This window comes from Daucus carota, chromosome 4 (genome assembly GCF_001625215.2).
Source record: "Daucus carota subsp. sativus chromosome 4, DH1 v3.0, whole genome shotgun sequence".
In the NCBI taxonomy this organism is placed as follows: Eukaryota; Viridiplantae; Streptophyta; class Magnoliopsida; order Apiales; family Apiaceae; genus Daucus; species Daucus carota.
The window spans coordinates 49,531,731-49,551,777 of NC_030384.2; the positions used below are offsets into that span (position 1 = coordinate 49,531,731).

The following is a 20,047-nucleotide window of genomic DNA, read 5'->3' on the forward strand; positions in this document are numbered from 1 at the left end:
TTATAACTGGGCTTTGCGGAATTACTGATTGATAATTAACGAGTAGATTGCAGTTGGTAAATGGAATATCTATCGTGGTTCTTATACCTGGGACAAGACATGTAACAAGTATGAAATTGATCATAATATACAGAAACAATATTTGTTTTTTGTTTTTTTTTCCTCTTGTTTTTTCTTACAGGAACTAGAAGAGTACGAACGGCTCAGTGTATAACTAAAAAACTAGCGAGGTCATGAAAAGACCCATATGTCACAATTTTCATAAGTGATGTTCAAAATAACAGATTATAAAAAATGATCTAAACTAACAGAATTATAAGAAATATCCAAAATATCACTTATTAAGTCAGATAATCCAGCGTTTTGATTCTTGGAGAAAAATGTTATATCTTGTTGTGTTTAGGTCTAAAAATTAAATATAAAACACTAGATGGTCTGGCGTTTTGGAGTTGAAACGCGACATGTAATAGCGTTTAGGGTTACAAAATGCTAGATTTTGAGGTGGAAGAGGGATAACGTTACACGATCAAACGTTTTAGATTACAAAGTGGTAGGTCAGGTCATCCTCTCTGAAGTGGTATTTGGGGCCTTTTTTCCGGAAAAAGTGATAGTAAGGAACAACACCCTTCGCCTACAGCAAGATCTCAGATCGGCTGACTTTTGCTGCTGTACCAGTTGAACATAATTACATAAGTTTGCAGAGAGGGGCACATTCGTTGGCATTCGTTTGAGAGTCTGCGTTGTTGCTGTATATCCCTAACCCGAGAGTGATTCGAGAGCCAAAGAGAGAGAACAAAATCTTTGCAGTTCTTATCTTAGCTCCTCTCTCTACTCGTTCATCCTTTGCAGCTGTCAGCATCTATCTTCCAGTAGAGCAATCGAGCTACTGACTTTAGTTGGATCAGTACCTTGCCTTCCCAAGAGAAAGGAGTTGTGATGTAGGCACGACTGTAAACTGCAAACTTTACAGAGGAGATGTTGAGTGGTTGGACTATTTTTAGTTTTTTAGAAGTCCTGAAACTACTTCAATGTAAAAGAGTGTAAATCAGATAAATGATCAATGATTCAAGGAAAATGAAGTAGAGGGCATACAGTTGTGCTCAAGTGAACGTCGGAAAGATGGTGCTAATTTAATTTGTGGGCATGAATAGTCTCTAAGTTTAAACTGACACCAGATTTCTTCTGGCTTCTGGCTCAATGAAATTGTGCGCCCTAGTTTCTTATCTGAAGCTGCTGAGTATGACACAAACTTACCTTTTCAGCACTTAAATGTCAAGTTCAGCATTTATATTGGGAAGAAAACTCAATCCTGACGGTATCCCGCTCTATGTAAATATCTTTTCACCTGTGATGCATAATCAAGCAACTCAAATGTGAAATTCTGTTCTTTCTGATGCTATGGCCTCAAAAATAGGGAATAGTACTACTGAGAAGGTTTTATTAATGTCTCAAGTTGTTCATAGGCTAAATTCTAATGAAACAAACAAGAAAGCACGTAATCCAGATTAGCACATTCAGTGGACTAGTTCTACGGAAAGCACCAGACAAAGTATCTGGTGGTAGACTATTCCTATCAAAGTCTAAATCTTATTTGCAGGTCTTTATCAGGCGAATGTCCAAAATATGACTGGTGTGTAATACTCCTGTATAAATTTAGAAGAAATACATAACCAGTTGTAGAATATATATATAGTTATACCTGAATCTAACCAGCTTCTAAATGGTACCAAGACACTTCTCCTTGCTATTGCAATATCCAAATCATTTGGAAAATTGACCAACTGCTAGATTTCTGTACAAAGCTGGTCCTTAAAAGACATTTCTTCCGTGGAGCATCTGGAAAAAGCACCTAAATGATTATAATTATAAACTTAAAAATGGGCATAATCTGCTCATTTATTTACAGGTAGCCCAAGCGGCCCAAGCCTCATCTATTTCTACAAATCTAGAGTCAAACAGAGACGTGACGATTTATAGATAGTCAACATCCACAGCTTGATATGAGAAAATCTAACCTGATGTATTATAGCTCAACTTCTTTCTGTGTATCAAAGCATTTGTAATGCCGTTCCTCTTACCCAGTTTCTGGACGCCTGATAACTAAAGGCCTAATGAGTTATGAAGTGGCAATACCCAAATTCCAATTACTTCACAAAAGAAGAAAAAATCAATGTAATGCATCATCATTCAGATTTCTTAAGTTAACACCTGACGTGCATCCAGACATTTTTCTACTCTTGACAACTCTTTCGCCAATAAATTATATGTCTGGGAACTAGGAGCCAAACCCTTGCTTTCCATTTTATAAAGAAGCTTCATGCATACATCTGCATCACCCTGCTGCAGTAATCCATCAACTAAGATTGTCCAAGCAACCTCATCAGAATTCCATGGTGTCTCAAACATGTTGTCAAACACATTCAATGCTTCAGCAACCAAATTTTCTTTGCAGAGAGCACAAATTAGTGCTTTGTAATTGGATAAATGAGGTGTAAACCCTTTCTTTACCATTAAGTTAAAAATTTCTTTAGCAGTGTCCACTCTCATATTTCGGCAATAAGCAAATAAGAGAGAACAGTAGATCTCTTTGTTAGGACATAAGCCCCTCTCTTCCATATGATTAACCAACAGACCTGCCTCGTGAACTTTTCCTTCTCTACACAGACTGATTACTAGAGTGCAATAGGTGTCAACATTTGGTTCACAATCACTCTCTGACATTCTTACCAAAAGATTGTTTATAACGTCAAAACTAGCATCCTTGTTATGTGGACCTGAAGTGCAAACTGATTCGTGCTGTGAAACAATCTTTTCCACATTAGACTGGTATTCCTTCTGCAAACCTTTCAGCAAGACACCATAAGTTCGATAATTAGGTTTGCAGCCCATGGCAACCATTTTCCGGAGAACAACAAACGCATGATCTAACTTGTCCGACATCACAAATCCATCAATTAAAGAGGTATAAGACACAGTATCAGGAGACAATCCTTTCCGCTGCATGTCCTCTATTAATACCTCTGCATCCTCAGCCTGGCCTTCTAGACACAACCCATAGATGAGGCAGTTAAATGTGTTCACATTAGGGAAACAATGTCTTTTAGTCATTTTCTGCAAAACCTTGATAGCGAGACTTGTTCCACCATTCCGACAAAGCCCATAAATTAAAGTTGTGTATGTGATGACGTTTGGAAGCAACCCTCTTTCTGATATCACTTCGAACAGTTTTTCTGCTTCATCAAGCTTACCTTCTCTGGCAAAAGCATATATAACAGAATTGTAAGTCTCAATGCTCGGCAAGCAACCCTTAGCTTCCATCTTTTCAAGTAAGATCATTGCAGCATCACATTTCTTTTCCTTACAATAACCGTCTATCAAAGTAGTATAATTCACCTGATTTGGGCTCAAATTCCGATCAATCATTTCCTCAAAAAACGCAATAGCTGAATCAAGTTTGCCTGCCTTGCAAAACCCTGAAACAAGTTCTGAATAAGTCCATTCATCTGGTTCACATTCATTCTCCTTCATCACCTGCAGTAATCTCGTAGCATTCTTCAGCTTACCCATTTTCAGGTATCCACCAATGAGTGTAGTATATGTAACAACTGTTGGTAGAGAACCCACATCTCGCATTTTGTCAAAAAGTATCATAGCTTTCTCTAATTGCCCAGTTAAGCACATGATCTTTATAATGTCATTGTAAGTTCCGGTATTGCGCAAGGTACCATGTTTCTCCATCCAATCAAATATTCTTAAAGCATCACTATACCTGCCTGCTGCAGCACACAAGTCATTTATCAAGACGTTGTATGTAATAGTATTTGGAACTAAGCCATCCATCAACATCTTGTGGTAAAATCCAGCTGCCAACTCATGATTCCTAGCTCGAGACAACCCACTTATGAGAGCCGTGTAAGTCTGCACATTTGGCAAACAACCTCTTCTTCTCATACTAAATAAAAGATCAATAGCCTCCTTCACACGCCCAGCAGCACATAATGAATTAATCGGGACAGTATACGTATACACCGTAGGTTCAATTTTCTTCTCAATCATATCATTAAGCAATTCCAATGCCTCATCCACCCTCGACTCATTACAAAGTCCATTAATGAGAGTGGAATAGGTTGCCGCATTAGGAAGACAACCTTCCTTCAACATCTTATCAAAAACTCTAAATGCTGCAACCAAATTCCTCTTCCTACAATAACCAAGAATAAGTGAAGTATACGTGAACACATCCGGAACCCAATCACATTGATAAATCCTACACAAAATCATTTGAGCCTCTTGAACCCTCCCCCTCTTGCACAACATATTAATCATCATATTTAACGTCAATAAACTCGGTTCGATCCCATCACTCAACATTCTTAGATACAATTCCTTACCAGCATCAACCATATCAAATTTACCAAACTGAATCAACAAAGCATTACAACTATACAAACTAAAGTGGAGACCTTTCTTTCTAAGCCCATTCAAATACTCAACAACCCATCTCACATCTTCCGCATTTCGACAACTCTTAATCATCATTATCCTAACATGATCTGCACTCCTAAACTCCTCATCTCCAACAAGCCTATCCAACATAGCCACAAAAGTGCCCCTATCATGTTTGCAAAAATGCCTCTTAGAAACCCAATAAAAAAACTGCAAAACACAATTAGTATTCAAATGGGATTCAATAATCTTGGCCACCAAATGGGTATTGAGATTCGGGCCCAAAATTTTGAGTTCCTTATTGGATTGCCAGTTGGGCTGGCTCAAAACATCACAAAACTTAGATACTAAAATCTTGAAACTTTCTTGAAAATCATTGGACAAACTGTTGGGCTGGGATGAAAATTTGAGTAAAGATTGAAACTTTATTAAGGGACAATGATTCTTGGAGAGAAAGTAGAGAGAAAGAGATGTGATTGGGTTTTGTAATACTTTAACATTTGAATTCAAATGAAGGAGAGAGTTCATTAATCGTTTCAGTAAGAAGATGAAAGATAGATGAAATTGTTATGCTTCTTTTGTGTGTGTAATGTGTGTGTGTATGGCAGCGACTTGTAGAGGGTGAACGTGTTCACTTCAGCTGCCGCGAGCGAGAGAGAGAAAGAGAGAGGGGAGGGAGGGAGGGAGATCAAGGTTATTCGTTTTACAGAAAATAAAACAATAGCTTCTCTAAAATTTATTTAGCAAAAAAGAAGAATATATATTAGTTGATAATTGATAATTGATATTTTTTGAAATCGTATAAAAAAATAAAGTTTCTCGATTTCGCTAATCTCTTATGTTTATCTGTGATTTTTGAAAAAGTAATATCTTATATTTTACAATAATAACGTGTGGATATCTTTTCTTCTAAAATTTTTTTCCGTAATCGGTAAAGATTATCTTTACCAGAAAAGGCTTAGCAAACTTTTTCTCCAGTTCTTTTTACATATACGTGAAAGCGTCGGACTGATGAATAATTTTGATTTTTACGCTCTTTTCGGCGCATTTTATACATTTTATACGGATAATTTTTGGGAAATCTACAAAACTACCTACCTTTTCTTTTATTGTTTTCAAAAATACTACCTTCCAAAATTATTTTTAAAAATACCTTTTCATAAAATTTTTTTTTCAAAAATACTGTTTGCAACTTTTGCAACCTCATTTGCAACTACAGGCGGCGCCAGCCGTGTTGCAACCTGATTTCAAGTTCCAGTTTTCAAATGTCATTTTCGACCTCATTTTCGGAATCGATATATATATATATGTATATATATATAGATGAAACCATAATCTGTTGATATACGGCGTAGATCCGGATGATTGATGGAAGAAACACCAAACATATCCCAAACTTCTCGCTCCCACCGGCCGGCTGATGAAAATAGACTGACTACCGGAGATATTCGTGTTACTTCGTCTGCACTGGTTTGTACACGAATGCGCGAGTTATACCGAGTACTCAGTAAATTATAGAAAAGTTTCATTTTTGGAGCAGATATTACTAGCCCATTTTTTCTAATTAAATCCTTAAAAATTTTTAAGTGTTTTATATGTTGATCTATTGTTTTAGAAAATACTAAAACATCATCAATATACACAATTATAAATTCGGTGTAAGGGTTAAATATATCATTCATTATATTCTGAAAATCAGAAGGTGCATTTTTTAAACCGAAAGGTAGGACATTCCATTCATACTGACCAAATGGAACTGTAAATGCAGTTTTATATTTATCAGTTTCATTTATTTGAATCTGCCAATATCCAGACTTCATATCGAATTTAGAGAAAATTAAAGCATTGTTTAATCTATCTAATAAATCTTTTTTATTAGGAATTGGGTATCTAACCCATTTTAATACCTTATTAAGGGGTTTATAATTTATAACTAACCTGGGAACACCTCGTTCCTTTTCTGCAGCATTATTAACATAGAATGCTGTACAACTCCAAGGGGATTTAGATTTTCTAATTAATCCCTTTTCTAAAAGAGAATTTATCTCTTTTTTACACAGCTCTAAATACTCATTATTCATTTGAGCTGGTCTAGCTTTAGTAGGAATTTGGTTTTCATTAAAACCATCTATGTAAGGAAGAGAAACAACATGTTGTTTTCTATTCCAAAAAGCATTTGGTAAGTCATTGCATACTTCACTAAGAAATTGCTTTTCAATATTTTTTATTTTTTCTTTAACTTCGCTTTTATTAAGCTGTTCTTTAATACTTAAAATATTAATTTCTTCTTTAAGAAAATTTAATTGTTTTTCTTTATTAAGAAGAACATCTTTTACCTCATTCAGCATTTGCGTCTGAGGGTCTGTTATGAAGTTAAATTTAACTTCTTTACCATTTATGGTAGCTAGAATTCCTTTAGTGTCGATTTTATTAATCGGCATTAGCATATGCAAAAAAGGAGTTCCTAATATTATCCTATGAGTAATATTTTTTACAAGGATAAAAAATGCGGGTAAACAAACATCTTTGTTACACACATACGCATTAGATAATTTGTAATTTATATCTAACTTACTACCTCCTGCTGCTGTTAGCGACCGGGTAGTTTTTTCAAAATACTTAGTGGGAATTATTCCCTCTTTTATGCAGTTTAAATCTGCACCGCTATCAATTAAAGCAATTTCATCTTTTAAAATGAAATTTTTATCAATTACTAAAGTAATTTTAACAAACCATTTTTGTGAAGTTACTTGATTTAAAAGATGTAAGTACTCTTCATTAGAAGTACTTTCTTCTATTAAGTTTTTATCTTTGATTAAATTTTTATCTTTATCAGAAGATTTTGTTTCTAATAAAGTTAATCTTCTTGATAGATTAAAATTATTTTGTTTTATATCAGAAATTTCTGATTTTAAGAAATTAACTTCTCTTTTGAGATCACTAATAGAAACTGGAGTTTCTTTAGTGTTAGATTGTTCCTATATATTCATATCATCCAATCTACATATCTCTCCATCTAGGGATAAAAAGAATGAACTCCCAGTTTTCAATTCCAATCTGTTTTACATATGTGGGTACTGTATAGATGTTATACAGAGCTACATACATAGTCAAAGTCATCACATCACCAGCACGGTCCTTTCCAAAGGAAGTATCGATGCAATTGCTATGGTGGAGATCCATTCAAAAAGTAGATGGGATGATTGAAATTGTTGTTTTTAGGTATGTGTGGTGTTTTGATAAAATTGATTTGATTTATATTTGTGTGTTAAAATTGTTTATTTGATGTCGATTACTGAATCTTGTTTTTAATCTTTAAGGTATTTTATCATCGGGATTGTTCTTGGTACATCATCGATTCCGAAAATGAGGTCGAAAATGACATTTGAAAACTGGAACTTGAAATCAGGATTTGTAATTGCATATATGGTTGCATATGGTTGTATTCAGTTGCATATGGTTGCATTCAGTTGATTCTATTGTAATCTAATGGCCCCGCCAGGGGCACACCATACATCTGTTGTTACTTACATTTTCAGTTGCATTTAGTTGCAACTGAGGTTGCAAAAGTTGCAACTGCAGTTGCAACCTCATTTGCAACTTTTGCAACTGCAGTTGCAACTTTTGCAACCTCATTTGCAACTATATATAGTTTTCAGATGCATTTAGTTGCAACTGAGGTTGCAAATGAAGTTGCAACTGCAGTTGCAAAAGTTGCAACTGCAGTTGCAACTTCATTTGCAACCTCATTTGCAACTTTTGCAACCTCATTTGCAACTTACAGTTTTCAGTTGAACTAGTTGCAATTGCAGTTGCAACAGTTGCAACTTTCCATTTTTATTTGCAACTTTTGCAACCTCATTTGCAACTTTTGCAACCTCATTTGCAACTTTTACGGCTGCGCCGCCCAAGGTTGCAACAGTTGCAACAGTTGCAACTTTCCATTTTTATTTGCAACTTTTGCAACCTCATTTGCAACTTTTGCAACCTCATTTGCAACTTTTACGGCTGCGCCGCCCAAGGTTGCAAATGAGGTTGCAAAAGTTGCAAATCGTATTTTTGAAAAAAAAATTTTATGAAAAGGTATTTTTAAAAACAATGAAAAAGATGGTAGTATTTTTAAAAAACTAATTTTACAGATGGGTATTTTTAAAAAGATCCCTTAATTTTTCTTTGCCACTTATAACATATATTAAAAATTATTATAATATAACCATACATTCAAATTGATCAAAAAAAAAATCCATACATTCATAAACTATATTTATTTAACATCTTACTGACTCTCTTTAATTGAAATTAGGTCAAACACTCATTTATTAAGTCAAAAATGAATTTTTTGAAAATTTCGTTAATAAGAAAACTCTTATAAAACGGGATGGGAGAGTAATATCTATATTTTTTTTTTAACTTTTTTAAGAAAACAATGGTCGTGTTTTATTTTTATCTTTTAAAATAATAACTCATCGCAAGTTATAAATTAGCATGATTCATTTTTTAAGAAACAAAAATAAAATTTGAATGTCAAATGTTGACAACATATTTTGAAATATAATAAAAAAATTACGGTCACCCCAGTGTAATTTAACTTTTTTAATTAAAAAAAATCAAGTGATCTATCTTAGAACTGAAACAGAGCAAGACAATATTAAACACCCTCCCAAATGTCCCAGCTTGTACCCTCCCCAACTCTACAATACGACATCTTACATAACCTAGACTTTGTTCTTGTCCAAAATCTCTACGACCCCGCAAGGAATCACACAGCTCCACGCTCTCCTCTTCAATCCTGCAGCTTTAAACCCCCCATTAGTCTCTTCTAGGCTCCTATCCCTTTATGCTGACCCCAAAATCAACAATCTCAGCTACGCAAGTTTAGTTTTTGATCATATTCAACAACCCAATTTGTTTTCTTCAAAGTTCAAACTACATTATCAGATGTCATGTCGAAAACCAATGGTCGATGATGCACTCCACCTATTTGATGAAATGCTTCATGGGTCTGATTGTGTGCCGGATGATTTTACTTTGCCTAATATGCTAAAGGGTTGTGGGAGATTGTGTGCGTAGGGGAGCACAATACAAAGGTGTAATACCGTCTATATTCCATATTTCTAACCAAGCAGAGGCCAGAGTGTTACAATCATAATTCAGTTATATATAGTATCTCGGTAAATATTTGGAAAAAAATCACAATATAGTTCAATCACAATAAGATGTGACAAAGAGGGCTTTGTACATCAAAGAAGAATCTTCATGTAAACACTACAAAGCACCACCTTGACAATGACATACTTTACACATCAGATCGACAGAAAATGTAAAAAAGGGGTTGTTTCATGTTTATTGTGTTTTAGCCAAAAAAATGATAGATTAGCTCCAAACTTTACCGATTAACCTCTACCTATGCATTGTAGGTGTACTACATTATATGCGTACAATGTTGCACATTCAAACTTAATCCGTAAAAGATGGAGCTTATTTTATCAATTTCCAAAGAAAAAACTAGTAGGGTAATACACATATACTGGCAGATCCCTCTCTCGTATCATTGTTCTAGCTTCAAGGAAACTACTCTTGATTGCCTATTGCGCTTTGCTGCTCTGACGAAGACTACTGAGAGGCAACATGGAGCCCACCAAGGGCGACGAACTTTTTGTTCTCCCTTCAAACAAGCCACTAAGCATATATTTGCATTAGTTCAGAGAATAGAACAAATAACAGAAAAATGAAAACAAGAATAGTTAAAAAAAATTATGTACAAAGCCCTCCTTTTTCAATCTTAACATACAATTCACGCTTCACAAGTATCCACTACAAAGATTACGACATGACAATAAAAAGTGAATGTGCATATAGGCATAGTAATGACATTAATTATTTTCAGGTACAGCTGCCTCAAGTGTGGAAAATGAAGACATGAAGCAAGTTGAAAATAGAGCTTCTAATTACCCCCTGAATTCTTGTATGCTTTTATTTCTACTTGTCCTAATTATTTTTCTTGCTTGGTGATCATAAGGGATTAATCTAGGAACAGCAAATTAAAGAAAATTAACTATATTTTGACATTTTGTACAAGCTTGTGATCAAACAAAACATGCGGTTGACACTTTACAGAACAGAAGAGGATACAATAGTGACTATAACGAACTTTAACCTTTGATTGTTAAAGTTACAAGATGTGTAAGTACAAACGAGCAGGCAGTAGCTACAGTTTGTAATGGAGAATGAATTGATGAATTAACATGACCCAGAAATACTAACAAGACTACCCAACCCTAGAAAGAACACGAATAGATAGTAATAGTAAAGAATGGTTAGGAAGACGTAAAGTTCCATTTGAGCAATGCACAAATGATTGATTTATGTCAGATTATAATGCCAAATGAGAGAAAGACCTTTAATTTGCCTGAGTTCCTTGCAAAGTGTTATAAAGTCGCCCCATTTCATGTGGCACCGCCTGATAAACCGAAGTATTTGCTCAGTCGTAAACATGGACATGCTTTCTAGATATTCTCCATTGACACCATTTTCCTTGAAGATTTCACGATAGCTACCAAGATTTATCTCTTCCAACCACAAGCCTACATCCTGGCAAAACAAAATCAGATGCATGCACAATAAAACAGTGATCTATCAGACTATATACTGTGTTATTATTATGCAGAAAGAGATTAACTGTACAACAGATCCATATAGTAACAATGTAACATCTTTATATTGCTTGCACGGTTGAAGGCTTGAAGCTAATCATAATGAATTGCCTTAAACCCCTTGACATATATAATTAATTCTTAACTCTTAATTGACATGGAAAGGAACACTGAGCAAGGTGCAGGTTTTGCATAGACAGTTTGGTGCAGACTGGTTGCACAGATCTAATATTCCCTTGTAACAGTGATTAATATGATAACTTACAGAAAAGTCACAAATGAAATAGTATACTACTTAGTTAGACAGTAATATGAACTAAGAAATATGTGAAACAGTGTTTTAGCCAGGTAATTCATGCATTCATGAGAAATCAAGTGTACCCACAAGCTTGTCACCTTCTAACTTAAGCCCACAACTTGATAAGTTATTGTTAATTTAGAACCATACTTGAGACTGAGAATAACTAATATTGTTATTATATATTCGACTTCGGCACAGCTTGCTAAGGTTGGCGCTAGATTTAGATACCCTCAAGCAACAAGACAGCATCAGACGTGAGAACAAAAATAATAATAAAGCCCACACACCCATGCTGATATGATCTAGTTAAATGTACCATTAATATGTACTAATGTTGCTATGCAGATGGGAAGATCAAATTCTTCAAAGCATTTGTATGATATATAGGCTTGTGTGAGTCAAGATTGGACCTGTTTAACTGCCCACAACTTGTTCTACTTAAAGAGTAAATGTGAACATAGGGGTTCTTAGTCGGGTTTAGTCGTCAAGCAGCTTACAAGTAGGAGAGCAGCTATCCATCGCTCACATATGACAGAAACAACTATGCAATCCAAATTCCACTAAAAGGTAAATTCTGATATCTTTTAGTTAAATTAAATACGTAGTAGTATGAAACGCCAAATTCCAAATTCCATACATCACCAATTTTTCGAACCCCAATCCCCATTGCTAGTTCACGCTAAACAATATTTAACATACAAATTCCACAGCGCCAGGTTCCAAGTTCCAAATTCCAAATTCCATACGTCACCAATTGTCCAAACCCCAATCCCCATTGCTGGTTCAAACAAAAAAAAAAATTAACATACAAATTCTACAGATACTATGCCACCTCGAAACAGAACCATACTCACCGGGCATTAATAGATAGTAATAAAATCCAAACTTTCCAAATTACTTTTAAAGAAACAAAGAACTGTATTCATACCAAAAAATGCGTAAACATAATCAAAAAGACCAAGATCATAGAAATTAAAAAAAAAAAAAAAACATCAAAACCTTAAATTGAATTGAAAAAGCAAAATGAACAAGATCTAGAAGCACAAACCTCAACGGTCCAGATGAAAAAATCCAACGGCTCAGGTGGGCCTGCAGTGATCATCTCCAAGAATCAAATACCCAATACACCCTGAAATCAATTTGCGCACAATCAAGAAAATCATCATAAACCCATGTGTGTTTGTGGATATTAGTGATATGGAAACGAGGAATTGAATTAAAATTGCAATTACCTTGTGAAAGATGGTAGAATTGAAAACTAGGGTTTGTTTTATAGCATTCTCTCTGCACTTGTGAACTGAGAGAGAAATAGGGGTGAATTTGTTCTATTTTTGTGTTTACTGTTTTACCTTCATGAAGATCGTGTATATACGCACTCATGTATCATCAATTCATCATCATTTAATTAAAGATTGATATGCCAGTGAAGAAATGAGTACTATTAGTCTATTATTATATTTTATTTTTATTTTGATCAGGAAAGTGTATTGTTATTGTAAATACTAAATTGGGTATGAGAAAAGTTACCAAAATTGTGTCGAAGATATCAGGATAAAATAGATCGTTTTAGTTTTGACGTGATCGGCCAATATCTTTTATTTGAGTAATATGTGATCGGTCAATATCTTTTACTATTATTTAATAAATTGACCAAAAAAGATATTATTTTATATCTCGAGTACAATTTTGTACGATTTCTAATATTTATAAATTAATTATTGGCATGAAATTAAAATTGAAATGAGTATTCGTAATTTATTTTAGATTAATTTTTCTTCTACAATCTTAGAGGATAAGAAGAGATACTCCATTTTTCAGATAAATTATTCAGGCGATAATAACTATACATTCATTTTATATATTTAAAAAAAATTATATTTAAACATACATAAAATTATGAATTAGAAGTGAGGATTTTGCAAAAACAGATATCTTACTGCACAATGTTGCACATGCCCTTTCCTTCTCTGTATAGTCGCGGATATTCTGAAATGTAAGTAGCATGCGTCTTTTGTGGTTGTCAATGATCAAGATTGACTTGTAATGATACACGATTACTGCGTTAATTACTGTTTTTTAATTGCTACTAACAGCTCGATGATAAATTAATGATTTGATTGACTTTTTAATTCAATGATTATTGGCTAATAACCGGTTTAAATATCGGGTCACATTCACATGGTCTCCTGTTCATTTTATTAAAAAAAATTAATTATAAATTGGAAGTGTCTGTTTATCTAATAAACAGACTTAAAATTACAAACAAATCAAAAACTAACTTAAAATATATTTTTTCCAATGATTTAAATTTTTAAAAAAATATTTATAGTGGTTATTAAAAAGTCATAAATTATTTATAAATTATTTTTATTTGTATTATTATAATTTAATAATTCATGAAATATTGAAATTAAAATTATCCAAAATGATATTTTTCACAATTTTAACTTCAGTCTAACTTCAGTCAACCGGCCGTAAGCCAGCCGACAGCTGATTTATACCTGAAGTGGTCACGCGTTCCTACTCTTCAGCTTCGCGTTATGATTACCGTATTAGACATCTAATGTGAATTTAGCCAACCTTTGATCCGATTCTGCTCCTCAGTTACGAGCTCGAATATCTCTTACAGGGATCAGAACCAGTTGGAAGCAGGTAAGAACGAATCGATATCTATCGAATCGGATTGTTTTGTCATCCTAATTCAGAACACCCATACTGCCTTGGGAGTTCGAAGTCTGTTACCAAAGTGAAGTTTCATGTTCAGAAAATATACCATACCACGCTGAAATTCTCTAAGAAATATAACTGGGAAGCTTGCACAAGAATAATCAAATTGACATCTCACAAAACCACAACAATACATCCCAAGAAAACAAAAAAGTACAACCATTTCCCATTTCCCAAACTATCATCACATTTGTAGGCCAATTTATGGTCCAGGTTGCTGTCATGGGCAAAAACTCTGAGCCTGCAGATCTAACTAAGAGATTTTGATCCTTAAGACCTTAACAGATAATGTGAAGATTCACAAAGGAAGGATGTATCACCTGAGCAGTAAATCATAATTAAGTACTCAGAAGCCACCCTGCCACAGGAAGGCTTGTTGCCAGATCAGCGAGTATTGTCCACAGATCCAATAGTGGTTTTGCTAATTAGCCCCTTCCCAAAATACTCGGCAATCACAGAAAAACCATCCTTTGAACTCTTGACTTGCTGGTAAAACTGGTCTTGATTTTTAGAATTCTGCTCCAAACTTCTCTTCATTTCTAGGACCGATCTGTACTCAGGAGCACATTCTGGACACTCTTTTTCATTGTCCCCGAGGCAACGTTGATGGAACGAGTGCATGCACATGAAGTGGACGGCAGGCAGGTCAAGGGTGAAAGTGCAAGCCGTACACTTGCTGAGCTGAAAGATTCTTGCATTAGTCCTAAGATCATGGATTTCTTTTTTCATGGCTAGTGTTTCCTCCTGTCAAATGATATATGAAGATTTTTTTATTACAAATCATCCACACTCTTTTTACTGCCAGACTCTTATTGTCTACATTTATCAAGGAAACATTAATAACAAGAAAAAGGTAACAGTTAAATAAATGGAGGGAAATGGAAATTTGAGATTTCCAATGCAACGAGCAACTAGTGTTTCCAATACTTAAGTTATTTGCAGCAACAACACACTTCACATGATAGGCTCAGAAAAACCGGTGACTACCTGTGTCCTAGAGCCCGTTTGGCTAAACTTAAAATTGTGACTTATGACTTAATGTGCCTTAATGTCATAAGCTGGGAGCTTAAAATGTCTGTCCGAGTAATTTTGATTTATTACTAACTTATGGATTATTAAAAATGTAATAATAATAAAAAAAATGATTTATGGGTTACGTATGACTTATGGGTAACTTCTATAAAGAAAAAAGTTTTAAAAAATTAGGTCACTGAAAAGAATACCCCAAACTAACTTCTGGCTTTAAGTCAGTTTTTGGCTTATATTTGATTTTAAGTCAATTTCTGGCTTATTACACAAACATACATTTATCAGTTTTTTTCAACATAAATTCAGAAACAGCTTTGAGACCGGGCTTAAAGCCCACACAAACAGGACCCTAAGTCCTAATCACTCTTATACACCAAAAAAAACATCCAAATGCCAAACTAATGACTCTGTAGCCATAAAACTAGGGTTATTATAGAGAATTTAAGGTCTGTGGTCCTCGTTAAGTGCTATAGATATTCTACTGTTAATAAGCTACACCGCAAGTGAAGGATCAATAATTCAAGATGACAAACACAGCATGACATAGACTTTGAAATTGGAATCTGCAAACTCCTAGGCAAATCAAACACAAAAAGTTTAGTTAAGCAAAAATTCATTATGGAAAAACTAAATATGTTATATGCCTGATAATGATAGTAACTGAAATGAACAAACTTTAATAATGACTAAATGCCAAGCACCAGTTATGCTAATATGATTAAAGATGAAGAAAGAAGCTCAGGCATTGAGATATGACTTATGAGACTTTGCAGCTAGCAAACCAAGAAGACAATTTCTACTTTAGCCTGACATTACATTCAAAGCAACTTGATTCTAAAACGAAACGAAGATGTCACTTCTCATCAATAGAAACTTAGATATCATGTTTACTGATACAATTCTTATTTACTAATCAGGTTTAAACTCTCTGTTTTATACACACACAAAATTAAACGGATAGTGGATTACACATGTATGTACTGTATAATTTCATTAAGAGAGATAGGTTAAATAATCCGACCTGATACTTATCAATCGCACGACGATCCTGATCAATCAGTTTTGATTCCTGCTCAAGCTTCCGAGCTATATAATCTTTAATGACAGATAAAGTGAGACATGGGTTCCTTGACAAAGTCTGAAGAACTATAATTGGAGGCAAAATATCATCCCTCTCAATGTAAGATAGAACTTCCTTAACTTCTTTCGAACAGTCTTCACCAAGTTCACCAAAGTACTTTAATAAGTCTGCCCAAAGTGAAGGGTCACCTCCCTTCCCAGAATCTCCAAGTCTCTTACAGCATGCAATTAGACCCTCGTGGTCATGTGCTTGCATGTAGCAACCAATCACTTCTTTATAAAGTTTCATCTTCTCATACAAAAATAGGAGTCCTTCTCTAAAACCATTCATTTCACAAAGAATTATAGCTAGATCAACATCATACACTGGAGTTTCTTGATCTGATAACCAAGCACTCTTAAGTAAAAGGAGTCCCTTTTGAAATTTCTCATGGCACTCTTCTGCCTTGTTTGCATACTTTCCATTCGCTGATGACTGTTCAGCTCTAGGCTTACCATTTTCTCCGACATCAACTTGTGATGATGGTGATAAGTTCAAGTCATTAGACAGGTATATCTCCAAAAGTGTGTTATGAATTTCTAGTTGAGCTGGGGAATCCTTCACTTTGTTGGTGTATTTTTCAAGAAAATTCATTAGTGAATGGGGATGATGAATAAATATGTTAAGAAAATCAACTGGAGATGGGAGCATAGGTACATATGTACCATTTGAAGCCCCTCTTTTAGGTGCTTCTCCTTCCTCCGTGCAAAGACGCAAAAGTATGTCAATTGTTTCAACTGGCTTGTGCTCGATGAGTATTTTGCCATACTCTTTAATTGTAACCCCCGCTTGACTTGGTTCAAGACTTGAAATATATTTTAATGCTTCTTCATAGCTGCCAAGGTCTTCGAGTAAGATTTTTAAGTACCACTCGTGCCTCCCAGCCTTCTTTGCAACATACATTGCATGCTCATGATAATTGGCAGCTCGACACACCCTTATTGCTGTTTCCACATCAAATTTACGCTCTCCGTCCTCACTTTTTATGAAAATATTCAGCTTTTCCACATCTTTCAATTTGGTGAAACAATTCAACAAAAGAGTTGTATGGTCTTTTGAAGCAAATCCCTTTTCATGCAACTTTTCCAAGTAATTTGTAAGGTTGTAGATTCTTTGTGCATCTAAAAATTTTTGTATCACGTATGATGGTTCAAGGTGGCCAATGGTGTGAATATACTGAGACATAGCCTCATCATAGTCTTGTTTGCTATATAAATGATCTGCATACTTCCTTAGCACCTCAGCAGTTGCAGTAGCATCAGCTTGTTGACTTTGAACAAGATTGATAGCTACAGTGTATAAATTCTTCTTGAAAAGCATGTCTAACTTGCTTTCCATGTCCTTCTCCCCAATGCATAAAACTGATTTGTCTGTCATCACTAGTACTACATTACCCCATTCACAAAGCATGTGAGAAACTTCTTTGACCGAGATACTGTGTGCTATAAGCCGGTTCTTCAGATCATACACATTAAAAATATTCTGGCCAGTTCTCTGATCTTCAACAATGCACAAAAGGTATCCACGAAACCAGCCGACAAACTTCTTCTCACCTTCAAAAGCCCAGCAAGGGCCTCGACCATCAACCTCGTAGAAGTATACAGCCTCTGGTCGACCCATGATCAGTTCCTGAAAGATGAATAGATATAAAACTGCAAGCTCAGGTAGCATAAAGAAAATAACTTTTTTATAGGATTAAACAAGGGGTATACCAAGCGATCACTCATTGCAACACTACTGACGTTGCATCCAATATTATCTAAGGTTTGCCGACTTGGTGGTTGAGTTTTAAAGTTAAACAAGCTCACTGAAGTAGGTGTGACTGCAAATAATTGAAGAGTTTGTCCATCAACTCGGAATGCAAGGCCTGTTACTGGCAATTGGCTTTTATCCGGAGTGTCCTCCACCTGAAGCTTAATACGTTTGATCTGCTTACGTGCAATATCTCCTCGAATATAATATATGCAGCCATTGTCTAACCCAAAAGCAATTAGTAAAATTGGTGGAGCTTCCTCTAAAACTGAAAATGATGTTATCTGCACAAAATCAAATTAATAAAACTGAGCCAGTGTGAACACTTCTCATGTAATTGTACACTTATAACATACATGTTTCAAGTAAGAAACTAGTAATGTTTTTGAGAAACTATAATATACAGAACAATACCTTGGCTTCAGGAAAATCGTCAGTGAATATTCGCAATATCTGTATACATTCTGGACTTGATGTGCTTGGGCCCTCAGGCAGCAGTGTCTTGTCAAGGTCAAAAACCTTCAGGACAAATGATAGTTTCTGCAGAGATACCTCTTCATCTTCCCCAACAGTTACTAGGAAGTTACGTTGCTGATCATGGGATAGGTGAAGATTGTAATTCAACACATTATAACTATATGAGAACTTCTTTAAATTTGCATGAATAGATGCTCAAGATTATGACTTATCCTACAAAATTTTGTTCAAATCTTTTAAACATATATACGGCATCACTTGGTTTCCTACCAATGATACATTTATCTGAATTCAAGATTGGCACCACGTAATCAAGTCGACCGCACAACTACTACGTAAAAAATCGATATCAATATATATAGAGGAAGTCATCAAACACGCAGGTACATCGTCATATAAATATATAATTAGTTCCCGTCAAAACAAGCTACCTTTACTTTCCCCTAACCGATAGATCCACTGACTTTATGTTTTTTACTTACAGTGTATTTAACTATGGCAGGATAATGTAAATTTAGTCTAAAATATTACCAAAGGTTGCGGAGCAAAGTATTCAAAAATTAAAACTGAAAGTAGTTACTACATAAAAAATAAAACACTTCCAAAATGCCGTTCCCAAAATGATAAAAACATAGTCAGTTCAATTAATTTCATCACGGGTCGTAATTCAAGTTGAGTCACTCCAGCCAATCAACCGATCCATTACTACCTACAAGTCCAACTCACTCCGATAGACCAAAATTGTAACTACTCAAACTTGAATAAATCCAACCACACCAACTGTACCTCGCAGCAACTAATCGACAACCAAACCACAACAATCTACTAATCAACTACAATTAGCCACAAGTCCATCCCAGTCAAACACATCAACTTTATCCGCTAAACCTAGTCAGTCTCCCTACTAATCACAGCTCAACACTACAACAGCAAGTCAGCAACTATGATCTAATATTTTTCTCCGAAAAAACCTCCCCAACACAAAAAACCTAAAATTCAATCACCTAGCTAACCTAATCACTCCGTAACTTAATCATCGCCAAATTATCCCATACTACACAGATAAATCACATAATTAACTAATTCAATTCAATTCAAAACAATCCACGTCTCCAAAACACGAAAATATAAAGACCTTGAGGAGATGAAGATGTAGAACTGAAGCAGTATGAGCTTGAAAGCCGTAATTGAATTTGAAACCTCGATCCAGCAAACTAACGGTGCCGTCGTCGCATCCGACGGCGATTTTTCCTCTGCCGCTCGAACAGCACTGCAGTTTTCCGGTGACTTCATCGGGAAGCGAGATTTTCCCGCCGAATTTCTCCTCGAAGAAGTCGAATTTTCTCCACTGGTACATTTCTCAGTAATTATCTGATACTGTATTAGTGTGTATACGCCTATGGAGAGAAGAGGTTAGTGAAGACCAGGCTGTACGTGTCGTCTTCGATTCGTTTCCAACAGGATGATTACAGCGACGTCGTATCAGTGGGACTGTGTGTTGAATAATTACACATTTTTGCCTTGTTGTTTTGATATTTTTCA

At 35.0% G+C, this 20,047-nt stretch overlaps 3 protein-coding genes across 8 annotated transcripts; all 3 read right to left on the reverse strand.

Moving 5' to 3' along the window:
* Nucleotides 1-361: 361 nt before the first annotated feature.
* Nucleotides 362-5,162, reverse strand: LOC108215860 (pentatricopeptide repeat-containing protein At5g65560). Of its 6 annotated transcripts, none has more exons than XM_017388457.1 (4): nt 2,016-5,162; nt 1,700-1,836; nt 1,255-1,345; nt 362-955 (listed from the first exon to the last, which is right to left on the reverse strand). In XM_017388457.1, the coding sequence occupies exon 1, from the start codon at nt 4,972-4,974 to the stop codon at nt 2,197-2,199; it is 2,778 nt and encodes a 925-aa protein (XP_017243946.1). In that variant the 5' UTR covers nt 4,975-5,162; the 3' UTR covers nt 362-955; nt 1,255-1,345; nt 1,700-1,836; nt 2,016-2,196. The 6 variants fall into 6 exon arrangements, with proteins under 6 accessions (XP_017243946.1, XP_017243945.1, XP_017243944.1 ...); XM_017388456.1 differs by having other exon boundaries at nt 362-962; XM_017388455.1 differs by having other exon boundaries at nt 1,093-1,345.
* A 4,594-nt stretch (nt 5,163-9,756) lies between these two features.
* Nucleotides 9,757-12,772, reverse strand: LOC108216240 (uncharacterized). The gene is made up of 4 exons (XM_017388947.2): nt 12,633-12,772; nt 12,449-12,529; nt 10,845-11,037; nt 9,757-10,125 (listed from the first exon to the last, which is right to left on the reverse strand). The coding sequence occupies exons 2-4, from the start codon at nt 12,500-12,502 to the stop codon at nt 9,995-9,997; spliced, it is 378 nt and encodes a 125-aa protein (XP_017244436.1). The 5' UTR covers nt 12,503-12,529; nt 12,633-12,772; the 3' UTR covers nt 9,757-9,994.
* Nucleotides 12,773-14,214: 1,442 nt separating this feature from the next.
* Nucleotides 14,215-19,995, reverse strand: LOC108218876 (vacuolar protein-sorting-associated protein 11 homolog). Its single transcript, XM_017392026.2, has 5 exons — nt 19,641-19,995; nt 18,443-18,619; nt 17,989-18,312; nt 16,178-17,905; nt 14,215-14,871 (listed from the first exon to the last, which is right to left on the reverse strand). The coding sequence occupies exons 1-5, from the start codon at nt 19,860-19,862 to the stop codon at nt 14,512-14,514; spliced, it is 2,811 nt and encodes a 936-aa protein (XP_017247515.1). The 5' UTR covers nt 19,863-19,995; the 3' UTR covers nt 14,215-14,511.
* Between the last annotated feature and the right edge of the window lie 52 nt (nt 19,996-20,047).